This window comes from Setaria italica, chromosome VII, assembly GCF_000263155.2.
Source record: "Setaria italica strain Yugu1 chromosome VII, Setaria_italica_v2.0, whole genome shotgun sequence".
Lineage (NCBI taxonomy): Eukaryota > Viridiplantae > Streptophyta > Magnoliopsida > Poales > Poaceae > Setaria > Setaria italica.
The window spans coordinates 628,198-642,889 of record NC_028456.1 but is presented as its reverse complement, the minus strand read 5'-3'; the positions used below and the strand labels follow the sequence as shown (position 1 = coordinate 642,889).

The 14,692-nt window shown below is 43.9% G+C and overlaps 2 protein-coding genes across 4 annotated transcripts; both read right to left on the bottom strand.

The window, feature by feature from the left end:
• Positions 1-2,517: 2,517 nt before the first annotated feature.
• Positions 2,518-6,440, bottom strand: LOC101764526. The gene is made up of 4 exons (XM_004974897.2): positions 6,354-6,440; positions 6,135-6,214; positions 2,951-6,045; positions 2,518-2,841 (listed from the first exon to the last, which is right to left on the bottom strand). Exons 2-4 carry the CDS (start codon positions 6,144-6,146, stop codon positions 2,802-2,804), a joined length of 3,147 nt encoding a protein of 1,048 aa, XP_004974954.1. The 5' UTR covers positions 6,147-6,214; positions 6,354-6,440; the 3' UTR covers positions 2,518-2,801.
• Positions 6,441-8,353: 1,913 nt separating this feature from the next.
• On the bottom strand, positions 8,354-12,975 carry LOC101763581 (serine/arginine repetitive matrix protein 1). 3 transcript variants are annotated; one of them, XM_004974896.3, is made up of 5 exons: positions 12,575-12,975; positions 11,525-12,427; positions 10,726-10,922; positions 10,513-10,627; positions 8,354-8,954 (listed from the first exon to the last, which is right to left on the bottom strand). In XM_004974896.3, the coding sequence occupies exons 1-5, from the start codon at positions 12,803-12,805 to the stop codon at positions 8,868-8,870; spliced, it is 1,533 nt and encodes a 510-aa protein (XP_004974953.1). In that variant the 5' UTR covers positions 12,806-12,975; the 3' UTR covers positions 8,354-8,867. The 3 variants fall into 3 exon arrangements, with proteins under 3 accessions (XP_004974953.1, XP_004974951.1, XP_004974952.1); XM_004974894.3 differs by having other exon boundaries at positions 11,525-12,975; XM_004974895.3 differs by lacking the exon at positions 8,354-8,954 and adding an exon at positions 9,935-10,268 and having other exon boundaries at positions 11,525-12,975.
• Positions 12,976-14,692: the final 1,717 nt, after the last annotated feature.

Below are 14,692 nucleotides of genomic sequence, written 5' to 3'. Positions count from 1 at the left end.
GGGCTGCGAGGAATCGAGCCAAGAGCTCACCACAGCGATGAATTTGGCCGGCGATGATGGGGAATTTGGAGCTTGGTGTACTGGTAATGGTGGTTTGGGAGGGGCAATGTTTCCAGGAGAAGCCGGCGCTCGGGCTTTATAGGCGAGGGAGGAGCGGGGGCATGGTCAAAATTTTGCATGGGCGACGTCCCTGAGGCCAATCCGGCAATGGGCACCGGCCTTGGTGGCCAACGGCGTGCAGCGGCGCTGTCCTGCCCAACGGGCGACGTACAAGGGCGAGAGGTGGAAGAAGTCTGACACGTGGGTCCGCGAATTTTTAAAAATGCTCAACTCCACACTCAATTGACACAGCTACACTCATCCAAAAAATTGCCTAAAAATACTCGTTTGAAAGATAAAAATACAAAGAACACAATGCTATATAAATCAACTCAAGATCTGCTCAGGTTTTCATGCAATTGACAAAAGAAAACAACCAAAATTGAACTTTTAATGAATTTTTAACACAAGGAAACATCACTGAAAAATTAAGTAAAAATATTGTAAAATCATTAAATTGCATCTAGTATTTAAATAAAATAATAGGAGGTACAGTTGCATAGCAAAAATTTAAGTTGCTTCACAAGTTTGAATTTTGACAATAAATAACAAAGGATATGCCATGGCAGAGATTCATGAAGGTATATGTGGTACGCATTAGTCAACTCCTAAGATGAAATGGCTTCTTAGGCGGGCTTGCTTTTATTGGCCTAATATGATAGTCAATTGTTTTTGTTACTACAAAGGATGTGAAGAGTGTCAAAAGTTTGGGGATGTTCAGTTGGTGCCCGCTACGTTGATGCATCCGATTATCAAACCATGGCCTTTTCGAGGATGGGGATTGAACTTGGTTGGCAAGATTCACCCTCCTTCATCAAATGGACACTGTTTTGTGATTGTGGCTACTAATTACTTCACCAAGTGGACCGAAGCAATTCCCCTTAAGAATATGACACATCGGGAGGTAATTGAGTTTATTACGGAGCATATAATACATAGGTTTGGCATTCCACAAACTTTGACTATGGATCAAGTGACTTCACTTATATCCAAAGAGGTGCGTGATTTTGTTGGATCCTATGGTATTAAATTACTCAATTCATTTCCATATTATGCTCAAGCTAATGGTCAAGCCAAGTCTAGCAACAAAATTTTAATTAAGCTCATCAAGAAAAAGATAGAAGAGAATCCTAGAAGATGGCATCAGGTATTATGTGAAGCTTTATGGGCTCATCGTATTTCTAGACATGGTGCGACTAAGGTTACTCCTTTTGAGATTGTCTATGGTCAAGAAGCCATTTTGCCTGTTAAGGTGAATCTAGGCGCTTATAGGTTGGCTAAGCAAAATGATCTTGATTTTGATACTTATCGTACTTTGATGATGCATAATATTGATGAGGTGATCGACAAGTGACTGGAGGCTTTGAAGAAGATTGAGAAGGATAAAACGCGAGTTGCTAGGGCATATAATAATAAGGTAAAATCTAAATCTTTCCAAGTTGGTGATCTGGTTTGGAAGACGATTCTACCTATCTATAGGAACCAAGAGCAACAAGTTTGGTAAATGGTCTCCAAATTGGGAGGGGCCATGCAAGATTGTGAAGGCATTTGTAGGCAATTCCTATTTGGTGGAGACTTTGCAAGGATAACAACTGCTTAAAGCTCTTAATGGGACGTACTTGAAGAAGTATCATCCAAGTATGTGGCAAGATGCTTGATATAACATGGTCGATATCTTCGAATATCGCCCTTAGAATGTATGGCGTAAGAAACATCGCCCTTAGGCTTATTTTTTTTGGTACGCAACGCTTTACCAGAAAACAGGGGGCATATGTTGACACTCAAAATTGGCAGCAAGACAAATCGGGGTGGACCAGCCGGTCAAACTGGTTCTTCCGAGCGATCTGACCAGTCTCGGTCCTGTAGCTGGTGTGGCAAGGCCAACTGGTTTGACCGGTGGGCTGGACCGGTCTGACCGGTCCTCCCATAATCCGAATAGAATTTAGGAGTCCTGGTAGATTAAGATTTGTAACAGGATTTCCTTGCGGGAAAAGGCCTCCCACCCGATAAATAGAAAGGGCCCCGGCCGATTGAGAGCTTTCTTCCAATTGATCAAAACAGTTATCTTACTTTTTATCTCCAAATCTTAACTTTTCCAACTCCCTTTGCTTTCCTCCTTCATCTCGACGGCGATTGAGGACGTTCTAAGTGGCCTATCGATCTCTTAGCAACCCTAGGTACACCATCCCTGGGGTCCATCCTGTGGTGGTGAGTGTAGGTTTTCACGGTACCTTTGCGTAGACTGATCTGACCGGCCTCCCTGACCGATCTGACCGGCCAGGAGCAGGAGCTCTGGCGAGGAGATTTTCGATGACCGTGCAATCTAGTGCACTCATGTGTTGACTAGAAAAAGGGTCAACATCATGCAAAGAACGATCATGTACATGCTGTATAGCAATACCACAACTAGCCAATCACTCAAAAAACACAACCATCATCACTTATTATTACTTGTGTTCATATAAATAAATAGGGGAGGGACTGCCACAACAACAACAACACAGACGGATCAAGCATTCTGGACACACACACACACACAGCTGAACCACGCAGCCACATCAGAAGCAAGTACACTGCCAAGAGTAGGACACGACCATGAATGCAGGGGTCAAGCAATGCCAACCATAAGCCAAGCCAAGCAAAGCAAAGCATCAGCAGTAGTATGGGAAGAGAAGGGGGAAAAAAAGAGCACAACTGTGAGATTAAAGCAAGCAGCCACCACTGATAAATATATCCTGCAGGCTGCAGCAATCCAAGGAAAGAATAAACCAAATGATCAGTTCGATTCATTCAGACCAACCATGCAACTGATGGAATCAAAATGTTCTTACTTATGCCTAGGCGTACGTACCTGAGCATGGTCTTCTTGTAATACCGCGAGTGGATCGGTTTGTACAGGGAAGGATGGTGGTTGGCGCCCATGTCCCACTCTAGCTTCTCCCACCATTCCTTCTCGCAGTCGCACTCCACCTTCTTGCTCCCGCCGCTGCTGACGGCCGGCAGGCGCTTGAGGCTCCAGCAGCCCCTGATCTTGACGGTCTCAAGCATGGGAGCAGAGATCATCCAGCGCCCGCAGATGCCCTGTAGCTTGGGCAGCTCGTGCAGGTGGATGCGCTCCAGATTCCGTAATTCCACCGTAATTATTGATTGCTCCTGATGTTGGTGGCTCCCACCAGCATCGGTGTACAAGGGGAAGACAACCTCGAGATTCCCACACCACACAATCTCTAGGGTCACTAGGTTGCGTAAACTGTGTTCGACCATTGGCATGGCCAAGGGGAGCACATGTATTATTCTGGGGCACAAGTCTAGGTGCAGTATCTTAAGATCCTCAAATGATCTTCTCCCAATGTCGAATGCCAATGTTCTGCTCCAATTCCAGATGTAGCGTGCTTTAGGGAGCTGTGATGCCCAGAATGTCTTTAGATAGTAAAAGATGGGCTCGTCACCGCTTCCTTCTAATTGAGGAGTGGTAAATACACATCCCAACTTGGGGCACCGCTCGACTCGGCACCAATCTAGACGATACCATTTTGAACTCATCGCAGGTGCATGGCCTGGGATACTGGTGATGGACAAGCTATCATGCACGTGCAGTATGAGAGCACGCCGACAGATCAGATCTGGCATGGTAATAGTACTTGTTTCTTCACCCTCCTGCAGTGATTCGGTGCTTCTCGGCTGTCCGCGGTCTTGCATGTGCATGTAGCAGTTACTGGCCGCCAAGGAAGGCATATCTGGGCACGGACATATCCCTGTGAGCGTTGGTGCATCACCATCGCCTTGGCTTGCTTGCAGCAGCATACGGTCTTTGAAGCTGTCTACAACATCTGTATACGTCGAATTATCTTTACCTTGCTTCATACTGCTCTGGTGGTAGTAATTATCTGTATACGTCGAAATCTCCATGTGTACAACCATATTATTATCAAAATAGCTTTTTTCAAGGGGCACAAGTGACCTGAGGAGCCTTGCATCTCTTACCCATATGCACCAATAAAATTCAGAGGGTAATCGACCGCCATGGGCCACAGATAATGATGCTGATGATCTTCTCCTGACTCTGGTGGTAGTGTTACGACCCTCCATGGACTTTTCATCCCGGCCTGGTGCCAATAATGATGCCGCAGCTGACTGTGTGGTGTCGATGTGCAGCTTCTGCAAATGGCTTTTCCTTCTGTCTTCTGGTGGCCACAGGATTGCACAGAGCTTCTCGCAGCCATCTAGGAAGAGCTCATCAAGGTTTCGAACTATCATGGCATTGAGATCCAGCGTCTTGATAGCTGTGCCCGACAAGTCTAGGATGCGGAGATCCTCAAACAATCCACTCAACAATATATGCTTTAGCTTAGCACATCCTCTGAAGGAGAACTTTTGTATCCCAACACACCCGTCAATAATGATCACAGTCTCAAGGCAGTTGTTGCTGGTGCTCATCTCCGGTATGTTTGCCACACCTGGCATGGTAGTACGATTTCCAGAAAACTCAAGGAGCTCCATCTTGTTCATCCCCAAGATCAAGTTGTTTTCTGAACAATTACTGCAGCCGACTGTTGACTTTGTTACTCGGAGCTTGCGGATGTTAGGGAGACGCCCCTGCAGCTGGCCCATGTCCCAGCCCTGGGCTCCCATCACATTTAGCTCCTTGAGTTGAGCCATGAAATCAAGCGTCCGTGCGGACAAGATCCAATCACAGCGCGTGTAACGCACGTCCAACACCCACAGCCGCTGGAAACACCGCTGGATGACTTGCTCCTTGTCTGCAGCTCCGTCTGTGCCGATTGCTTGGTCTTGACAGTGCTCGAGCCATAGAAACCTAAGGTTGTGGCAGCAGAGGAATGGAGGTGATGAGAAGCTGAAGCTGCAGCGCGAGAGCTTGAGCACATCAACAGGTTTGTTCAACTGTTGGAAAATGTCTCCGTTGTTGGCTGGGCTCAACAGAAACCCATAAGATGGTGAAGACCAGTATGGCATGGTCTCAGCACGCCTTAACATGTGAGGAGACAAATATTGGTGGTAACATTCCACATCCAATCGCATCTCCTGCTGCAGATCATCAGCAGCTCGCCATGCTCCGTCATCACCATCATCTCCCTGTTGTATGATGCCATCACATATCCAGTAGTTACAGCCATGGGTGGTCAAATCATAGTCGATGGAATGGTGTCCGCCTGTCATGACACAAAGCTTTAGCATGTACAAGAAGCAGTCTTCAACTTGCGCCGGGGAATACATGATGCCGCCTGCAGTATCGGTAATCTTGCGTGCAATGAGATCCGCAGCCTCTTGATGCACAAGGTAGGACCAGTGCACCTGTGGATCTTGCTCATGGCGTGAGGCCGTGAAGAAAACATCGGTCACTCCTGTGCTCTTGACGGCCCTGTCGATTTCCATCCTGGGGTTGAGCCGGAACCTCCCACGAAATGTCCACAGCATCTTGTTGCTAGTGTATCCATACAGGGGTAAGCCAAACTCGGTCAGATCAACTTCCTCGCAGCTCCCGTTCAGAAAGATCACCACAAACCTATGGTTCTGTATGAATTCGTAGATCTCTGTGACGACCTGTCGTATCTCGGCACGGGACCCCTCTGCCAGCCCATGGATATCGTCCTCCTCATCTTGCCTGTCGAGCATCTCCATTACCCGAGCAGGAACCTTAAGCTGCTCTGCTATTGCCCTCTGCACTGCTCGCCTGCTCTCCCACTTTGAGCAGTCGATGTGGATGATGTGATGAAACTGCACGCCGTCCGGAGCTGGTTGCTCATCAGAGGCTGATGCGGCCAGACGTTGGGCAACCGTTCGGAGGACGGCGGATGCCCCCAGGCCGTCCCAGCCGTCGAAGTAGATGACATTCTCTCTGCTTCTGCTGCTTCGCCTCGTAGTGTCCTTGCTGAGCTCATTCAGGATTTGTTCAGCAGCCGCGTCGATCGTGTCAGCCTCGATGACCTGCATGCATATATTTACATTACATATCCTACTTTAGATGCACAGATAGATGAATATAGCCTGCATGCAAATTGGGTTTAATTAGTTACCTCAGAACGCATGATGATGCGCTAGCTGGAATGGATTAACTGGAAGCAGGCCGCCGTCAGCTTATCAGTCTCTGTCGTGCCTGGGTCAGGCAGACACACAAGCATGCCAGAACCATCACACACGCATCAGTTAGTTATATTGAACAATGCAACATGAGTTACACATATGGACTTGCATTTGCAATTGAATGGAGTCGTCAAGTCTACTGATCGACATACCTCAGTTGAGTTGAAATATGGGCACTATTTCCCAGCAGGAGATTTGGCAGAGTTATTGGATCGACGATGGATGAATGTGTGTGAGAGAGACAAAGATCGTTTTGAAACGTCAAGGGCCGGACCGGCGGTCCAGGTAGACCAACTTTGCTTCTTCCCGTTTTTTTCCCCTTTGTCTTTGCTTGTATCCGCAGCAAACGCAGGATTCATTGTTCCAAAGGTAAAGGGTTAAAGCGCGAAAGCGCGCAAGATTCAGTACTTGATGCTACTGTGCATCTTGCAGTGACGCACAAGGATGTCGGGTGTTTGTCTGCCTTGTCGTTACGGCCACCGACTCTAATTTAGTTTGCGACCCTTTAATTTCTGCTATATTTGGGCACCACGCTAATATTATGTTGTAAAACATGTCGTTAGCGGTTGGGTCTTCTCCCTCTCACGCCTCTCACAACAAGCACAAGAACAGTATGAAGTAGACAGGACACAAGTATGAGACGAGGGACTATTCTTTATTCTTTGAATATTGATGTTTACATTGAAGATCTCCCTCGTATATATACTCCAAACTATGCCTCGAGTCTTGATATGAGCCCATAAGCAATAGACCATAATTGATCTTCCTTTCCTTCTTGGATTCTAGAGTCCGGTTATTTTACAACAATTTTAAAGCACCAAGCAAAAGAAAATGCAACCAAGAAGGGAAGCAAAGCACCTGCACACCCCTGAGCCAGCCAAGTACCAAGATGCTTGCACATGTTTCCAAGCAAGGCACCTGGATACCTGGCCAAACCAAATATCAAAGAGAGTTCTTAATAAGTTTGATCAAATTTATAAAAAATATATTTATGATATCAAATAAATACTATTAGATTATATTATAATATACCTATTTGGTTTCATAAATATTAATTCCCATCTCTATAAATTTGATCAAACATAAAATAGTTTGAATTAACACAAAATCAATAATATTCTGTTCTTCTTACAGATTTTTTTAAACTATGGCTAGAAATGGGCCGCAAGCATAAGCTTCTTGGGGTCTTTTGATGAGATCGATATATTCAGTTAGTATTGCCACAGCCCTGCCGGCTAACTAGCTTTGGCTATGCATATATGTACAACTTCCACTGGATACTCCTTGTTATCGCGTTGATCGAAGTGCAGTCTACATCATAGACTCTATAAGAAAATAAAGAGATCAATACAAAAACCTCATAGACATTCTTAACAAAGCATGGGCTCGCTTCCGTTGACATCACGCAGGTGAATTCAAGGAGGAACTTGATTTCAAGCTTAAATTCTTGATATGTGTTGAATTTTCACATCTCATGACACTTCATTGAATACAACAAATATTCCATAACTTTTTTTTATCATATATATAGTGTTTGAGATAGAATCCGAGAAATAATTTATGCGGATACTATGTAAGTGAGTTCATTCATGGCTTTGTAGATCCCAAGCGTATAACCAACCACGAACTCAGAGTACGTTACAAATTTCTTAACAATAAATTAAATTAGCTCTAATTGTGTAGACCCATTGATTTACTGTATAATAACCTTTACCAATGACATAGATGAGAGACATGAAGGAAGTACTCCTCAAGATAGAAAAAATAAGGGCAAGAACAACTATATGGATTTCTTCTGAACCAGGTAGTAAATCCAACAGTGGAGTTCCATAACGATGGATCAAATCTATCTCCATCAGGACACAGGTTCAGAATAGTTGATCCAAATATTGAACTTCAAGTGTTGATGCAATGTAATATCATTCATAAATGTGAATGCAGAAGATGATATATATACACACACAGATATATATATATATATATATATAATCTCAAATGTAACATTATATATCAAATACAACTTTATATACATTAGCATATTAGAACTAGTATACGTAAAGGAAACAAATACAAAATACTAATATAGAATAAAGAAACAGAAAAGAAAAAAATAGCTTGTCTTCATAAACAGTCAACATGACACCCCCAAGCAGAAATCAGTTCACATCATGTTGATAGATATCACTGACACATAGCACAAGAAGAAATATATTATACAAAAGGAGGAAATGAAAACCCGACGGGTTTGAGAAAGAACGAGCTGAGAAAAATACAACGCATTTTACAAAATGAAAAGGCGCATGTCGCTGCCATATGGGATTATACTGTCAGCCATACAGAAAAAAGAAAAAGGAAAGCCAGGCTAGATAGTGGATCAGATGGATGAAATGAGCGATTGAGTGATCAGAAATTCGAGTGACAAACTCTCAAATCACCCATGCGAGCTATAGCTTTTCCTTAAAACAAATTTGGCCATGATTACCATAAGCCTTCCATCTCTACCAAGTTAAATCTGCAGCTCAAGCTTACTTGCAGGCAGCAACCTAACAGTGATCAGAAGGATACTAAGAGCTAGATGGCACGACACAGCATCACATAACATTATGCTGCAAACTAAAACATCAAAAGCATTTGCGCTGCGACCACCATGCAGCAGTATTTCCATTTCAACAGCTCACAGCAATTTGCTGAACCGCAGGAGCAAAGTTTCCCTGCCCAGTCACTCCTGCAGCCTCCTCCACATTCTGTGATGCCTGCAACATGTACAAATTTTCCAACATCAATTTAGATGGCCTTCTGTATGTGTTTCCCAAAATAAAAATCAATTTCTACTGCGCTGCATTGTATCACTGCATTGCTGCTAGCAATTTAGACACTATCAGCACATTTCACTCAAATTAAGCAACAACAGAAGTCTTCCTATATAAAGCAAAACAGGGATAGCAATGTAAGGCATATAATATATTTCTTGTAACGTTAATAAATCCAAATATTGCTAGGACGGTTATGGAAGAATATGCAAAAACCAACACATTTCGGTTTTCTTTCATGGGAAGTAATTCAATGTACAAATAATTCATAGGATCATTATCCAAGAATATGCACAACAAAAGACTTTTTTGTTTTGTTTCATGCAAGGTACATCAATACTGCGTCATTCAAAAGGTCAAGAATTTTAATTCAAACCATAATAACAATCACCATAGCAAATACTGGTAGAGTTGAATCTTCAAGATTCAAAGCAAACTATTAGATAGTCCCAACCATCCAATCACCATAGCAAATACTGGTAGAGTTGAATCTTAACATACATTCTTGAACCATCCATGGTTGATCAACTTTAACACCATTACTGTTCTCGCAAACAAAATTGGACCACCAGGGTGTAAGCAAAAATGACTGAAACATATTTTTTTTTCCTATAGCAAAGGTGTGCACAGCCACATTTATTAAATGGTGGTTTTCCTTTTTTACCACTACGTTTTTTGTTCTTTTGGCCACTGGATGGGTTTTGGGCCCACATTTTAGTTGAACCAGTTGAAAGTGGGGGACAGAGGAAAGTCAGATAGATTAAAGAATTAAGGTTCCAAACTAATGGTAAAAGAGGGACTTCCCACTTTTAAATGAAAAGAAAACATAGTATAAGGTTGATCCATCAGTGAAGTAAAGAGGCACATTGTCAGGCTAAGCTCCACATGGTGGTAGCAGGGTAGTGCCCACTGCACAAAGATAAAACCCCCTAATAATATCCTGTGCCCAACATTTCCAAGAACCATCATACGTACAACACTGACTTACCCACACATCAGCGCAATAAAGACTACAAAACATCAAACAGTAGCAGTAGAATGAGAACAGGTTTATTAAACAGGTCCCTGATTTCCATTCTCTCAGGTAATCATGGTCCTAATCAGAAACTCTCGTATGGATTAGATTGCATACTAAAGGAATAAAACAACAAAGTCAAATCTAGCAAGCTTGAATTCCAGTATAGATCTTGGTTCAGCTCTCCAAGTGGTACATGTATATGTTTGCTATCTTCTTTTTTTGAAACAAAGCCAGGTTCTCTGCCATTCCATAAAGAAAGAGAAGAGTTAAATAATAATTCTCTTTCAAAGTTCTCAGTTCTTTGAGCACTCAAGGAAAGAGGATTATGAGGAAAATCAGACAACAAATTTTACTCCAACGGTGATGCATGTGTTACCTCCACATTTACCACCATCATAATTGGCATCCCACCAAGAGACATAAAAGCTTTTAAACATAAGTAGCTCAAACGGAATAAAGCATTTTACTGAACCAGATTCTTACCTGAGTTGGTAACTCAAAGCAGACATACTTCCAGTAATCAACTAACTTGTGATCTTCTGGAACCACCTCTGTTGCTCTTCCAGCACAAAAGATTGCGTAAGCATCAGCGGCATACCTGGAGTAATAGCCAGATTCCAAATTACTAAATGGGAATGGTTAAGAAACAAAGCAACATTAAATGAATGCTCATATTCAAGTATTCAACCCACTCACTTGCCAACGCCAAAAAGCTCCGTAATGTAGGTCCATTCCTCTGAAACATAATCCTTAGACAATTTCTGGATTCTGTTTGCTTTCACACGCTGCAACCCCAGAGGTGCTAGATACTCTGCCATCTTTTCAGGATCAGCTGTACATGCAGTCTGTGCATCAGGATAGCGTCTGAAGAAGCCCTTCAATTTCTTCTTGACCTGCAGCAGTAAACAAAGGGCATAATACTTGAAGTTTAAGCTAGAATGTGCCACCAAAGCAACATAACACAGGGAAATAACCTTGGTAATAATAAATGCAAATTCTGAATTAGTACAACAATAAAACCAAACTAGATAAGTAATTTGATGAGCTAGCAACAGTTATCGGATGATAAATAGTCTTGGTAAAAGAAAAATAAATGTGAAACGCCTAACCAAGCCAGTGTTACACTAAAAACATATAACAGATTTAATAAGCTAGCCTAGTCTGCGGTGCTGTCGAGTCCGTAAAAAAATAAGACCAAACAGACCTGTGCCACATGTAAACTATAGCATGTGTTTCACTGATCAAGTTTGTTTGTCGATCCTATTTGCAAATCACTGGAAACACACAAACAATCATTCTATATTGAATCAGGAAGTAGGCAGAGACGACTATTACTAAGATCACTCATTTGGCATGGCAACCTAAGTTAGTCTCTTTCTCTTTGACAGTTACAGAAACTATTCTCAATGAATCAAGCAGTTGACTGTGAACATAGCTAATTATTTGGTTAAGTAACATTCATGGAGAATAAAGTAGGAAAAATTGAACAGCTCACCTGATCTCCTTTTGATAAGTTGAGGAGCATGCATATTATAATGACCTTCCAGGGGTCATGTGCGTACCTCTCCTGCAGGAGATTATAAGGGGAACGCGGCGGGGGTACCAGCTGATTCAGCGGCAGGCGACGGTACTTGTCTGACCGCTTCTCAGCAGCACTAAGCAATGGTGGTTTCTTTCTTGGCTTCTTCGTCGTGTCCATCTTCTCATCAGGTCTTTTCTTTTCTTTTGCCTTTACCGCTACTTGCGAACCTGAGGCTGAGGGTGGTCGCTTTGTGTTCAAGGTCGTTGTCTTGGCAGCCTTTTGATTTGCAGTGAGCTGAGAAGACAGAAATGACAGGTGATCTCGAGGAGGCGGCCTGGCTGGAGGATCAGGGGTTTTCGGAAGTGATGGAGCATTGCGACCTTGCCGGCGTTCAGGTCTGTAGCAGAACTGGTCGAAGAATGCACCAAAAGGCGAGGAATATTTGGGGTCCTGATCAATGGAGTTGGCATTGGCCATGGTGGGGACCAAGCCTTGGGGCACTGGCTGTTCTTTCAACGACGCTATTCTCATCCTGAGGATCTCCTGATCGGTCAGCACTCGAGGCTTGCCGCTGCTTCTCCTCCTGACACTCTTACTACCACTGACGCCACCATCAACTACTGCTTCCCCTCCTTGGGGATGGACATCAACGGGTGATGGCTGCTGGCCGGATTGCCCCTGCTCCAGCTTACCCCGTCTCTGCTCCTTCCTCGCTGCCGCCCGTTCCGCGGCCACCTCCAAGATTTGGAAGGTGGCTGCCGCCGCAGGGATCGACGGCGATAGAGTTGCCGCCGCCGCCTCGTGCTTGCTTCTCTTGCCCTTCTTTTTCTCCTCCTTCTGGACGGCCTCCTCCACCAACGAAGACGCCGCCGCCACCTCCAAGATTTGGGCGGTGGCCGCCGCCGCCGCAGGGATTGACGGCGATGGAGTTGCCGCCGCCGCCGCCTCGTGTCTGCTTCTCTTGCCCTTCCTTTTCTCCTCCTTCCGGACGGCCTCCTCCACCAACGAAGACGCCGCCGCCACCTCCTGCTTCTTCCTCTTGCGCCCCTTGCCCGCCGCCACCCCCGTCAAGGTTAGGGTTTCGGCAGTGACTAGGGGCGGAGACTCGGTCTTCGAATCCGGAGTCGCCGGAGGTCGAGGAGACTCCGAGGAAGAAACCGCAACCTCCACCTCCTCCCTGTGCCTCTTCCTCCTCTTCTTCTGCCGCATCGCCTCCCACCCCTCTACCATGGCCGCCGGCGCCGCCACCGACATCGCGCGGTGCAGCGGCGGGAGCAGGACGGGAAGGATTCGGACGGGGATCGCCCTGGAGACCGGCGGCGGACCGCAGAGATGACTGGGAGTGACGCCTCTTCTCTCCGCCGCCTCTGATTTGGAGAGCGAGTGAACGGGGGGAGACGAAAGAAAAGGGGAATAGATGGAAGCTTTTCGCGGCAAACTCCTCCGATATTGCCGCCAAAACTAATACTATATCTATTCTAATCTAATTAATAAAATAAAGGAAATGATTTCTTCCGATCACATCAAAACAATACTTGTTTCCTAAAGCATTTCTTCCCTATTTTAATAATTGATTGAAAAAAATTCGGATGATTTCTTTCTCAGTAGGAATTTAACCGTTTTAAATAAAAGGATTCTAAAAATATTATGTTCTTTGCAATTATTAGGATTCCAAGAGATAGAAATGTTTAATAGTACATTTTACTGAAAAAATAGTATTACATTTAACGAATAATTAAAAAATAGATGGCTAAAAAGAATACTATTTTAAAATTATTTTTTGAATGAAATGATATTAAAAAAACTCTCTTTGATTCATAACTTAACCCCTGCTTGTAGAAATTTAGCTATTGTTTTTTAGAATTTTCTTGCCTAAAACTTGCCTTTTAGATTGGACGGTGGATGCCATAATGTACTTGTAACAACATAAAATAGACAATAAATCTATCTAGCATTTAAATATAAAATTTAAAACGTTAAGGGCATTAACGGGTTGACTTGTTTCTCATGTTCATATGTGACATACATAGACAGCTAAAACTGAAGATTTAGGAGATTATATTCAAACTTGATACTGAACCTGCACTATATCAATGAGCATGGATCCTCACACCATCGTGCCCCCTCGTACTTACTCCTTGAGCCCAAACGCGGAGTACATGCAGTACTCCTCCAGCGTGGTGGCACCGATGCACCGGAGCTGGCCGTGGCGCAAGCATCGGCTTGAACAGGTTATTGTGATGCGATGGACTGCTAGGTTTTTCTTCTGCTTGGCCATCTCCTCGTTTTTGGTTTTGTGTTTATACTTCTCACCAGAAAGATAAAACGGCATGGCACATGGTCAAGGTTCCAAGAATGGCATTATAAGGTTGCAAACAGTGGCGGAATCAGGATGGCAAACTTAGAGGGGCTTTGCTTCCTCCTCCTCTTCCTCTCCCTCCTCTTCTTCCTCCTCTCTCTTTCCTTCCTCCTCTCCTTATCTATGTCCAAAAATTGCCCCCCCCCCCCCAATCCGCCCCTGGTTGCAAAGATGTTTCAAGACATGAAAACTAGTCCATTTGTATAACAATGAGTTCATCAATACAATTGTTTTGCAGTACGAAATAAAGAAAAGATTCACCATCCAAATTGAAGACGTGGTAACCATGATACAGTTTCCAGAAAGAAAGTAGCTTTGCTCAAAAGTAAACAAGCATACCAGCTCTAATAGCGCAAGCACATTGACCCACATTATCTCAGTTGTTCATATTAATCCATTTGCCATCCAATTCAAGTCCTTAGTGAAGTAGATATTGTTTCAAGATCTCCAATGGGCAGGATTGATGAGTTCACACAACCACCCACATGCGTGTCTGTTGTTCCAAGAAAAATATTGTGAATTCAATTACATCCCGATACTGGTAATGCACCTAGTAGTGATATGACATCTATATGAGGACAATCCATGAACACTTCAACAGGATGAAACTCAACTTAAAATACTACTCTCTGTATTACTGTCCATAACGAAAATCACGTACAATACTCACTACCATGAATACAGGTGTGACACCACGATAGCAAACCAGTCGCAGTAGCAACAGGGCAAAGCAGGAGATGGAATTAATGGAAGGGAAGGGAATTACAAAGGAGCGGATCGAG

Bases quoted from the DNA above. Each gene is read 5' to 3' on its own strand.
- LOC101764526 (XM_004974897.2), bottom strand. The intron at 2,842-2,950 runs GTACGTACGCCT...GGATTGCTGCAG, and splicing joins TACAAGAAGACCATGCTCAG to CCTGCAGGATATATTTATCA.
- LOC101763581 (XM_004974894.3), bottom strand. From the start codon at position 12,805: ATGTCGGTGGCGGCGCCGGCGGCCATGGTAGAGGGGTGGGAGGCGATG. The intron at 10,923-11,524 runs GTGAGCTGTTCA...TTACTGCTGCAG, and splicing joins ACTTATCAAAAGGAGATCAG to GTCAAGAAGAAATTGAAGGG. The intron at 10,628-10,725 runs GTGAGTGGGTTG...CTATTACTCCAG, and splicing joins GAGCTTTTTGGCGTTGGCAA to GTATGCCGCTGATGCTTACG.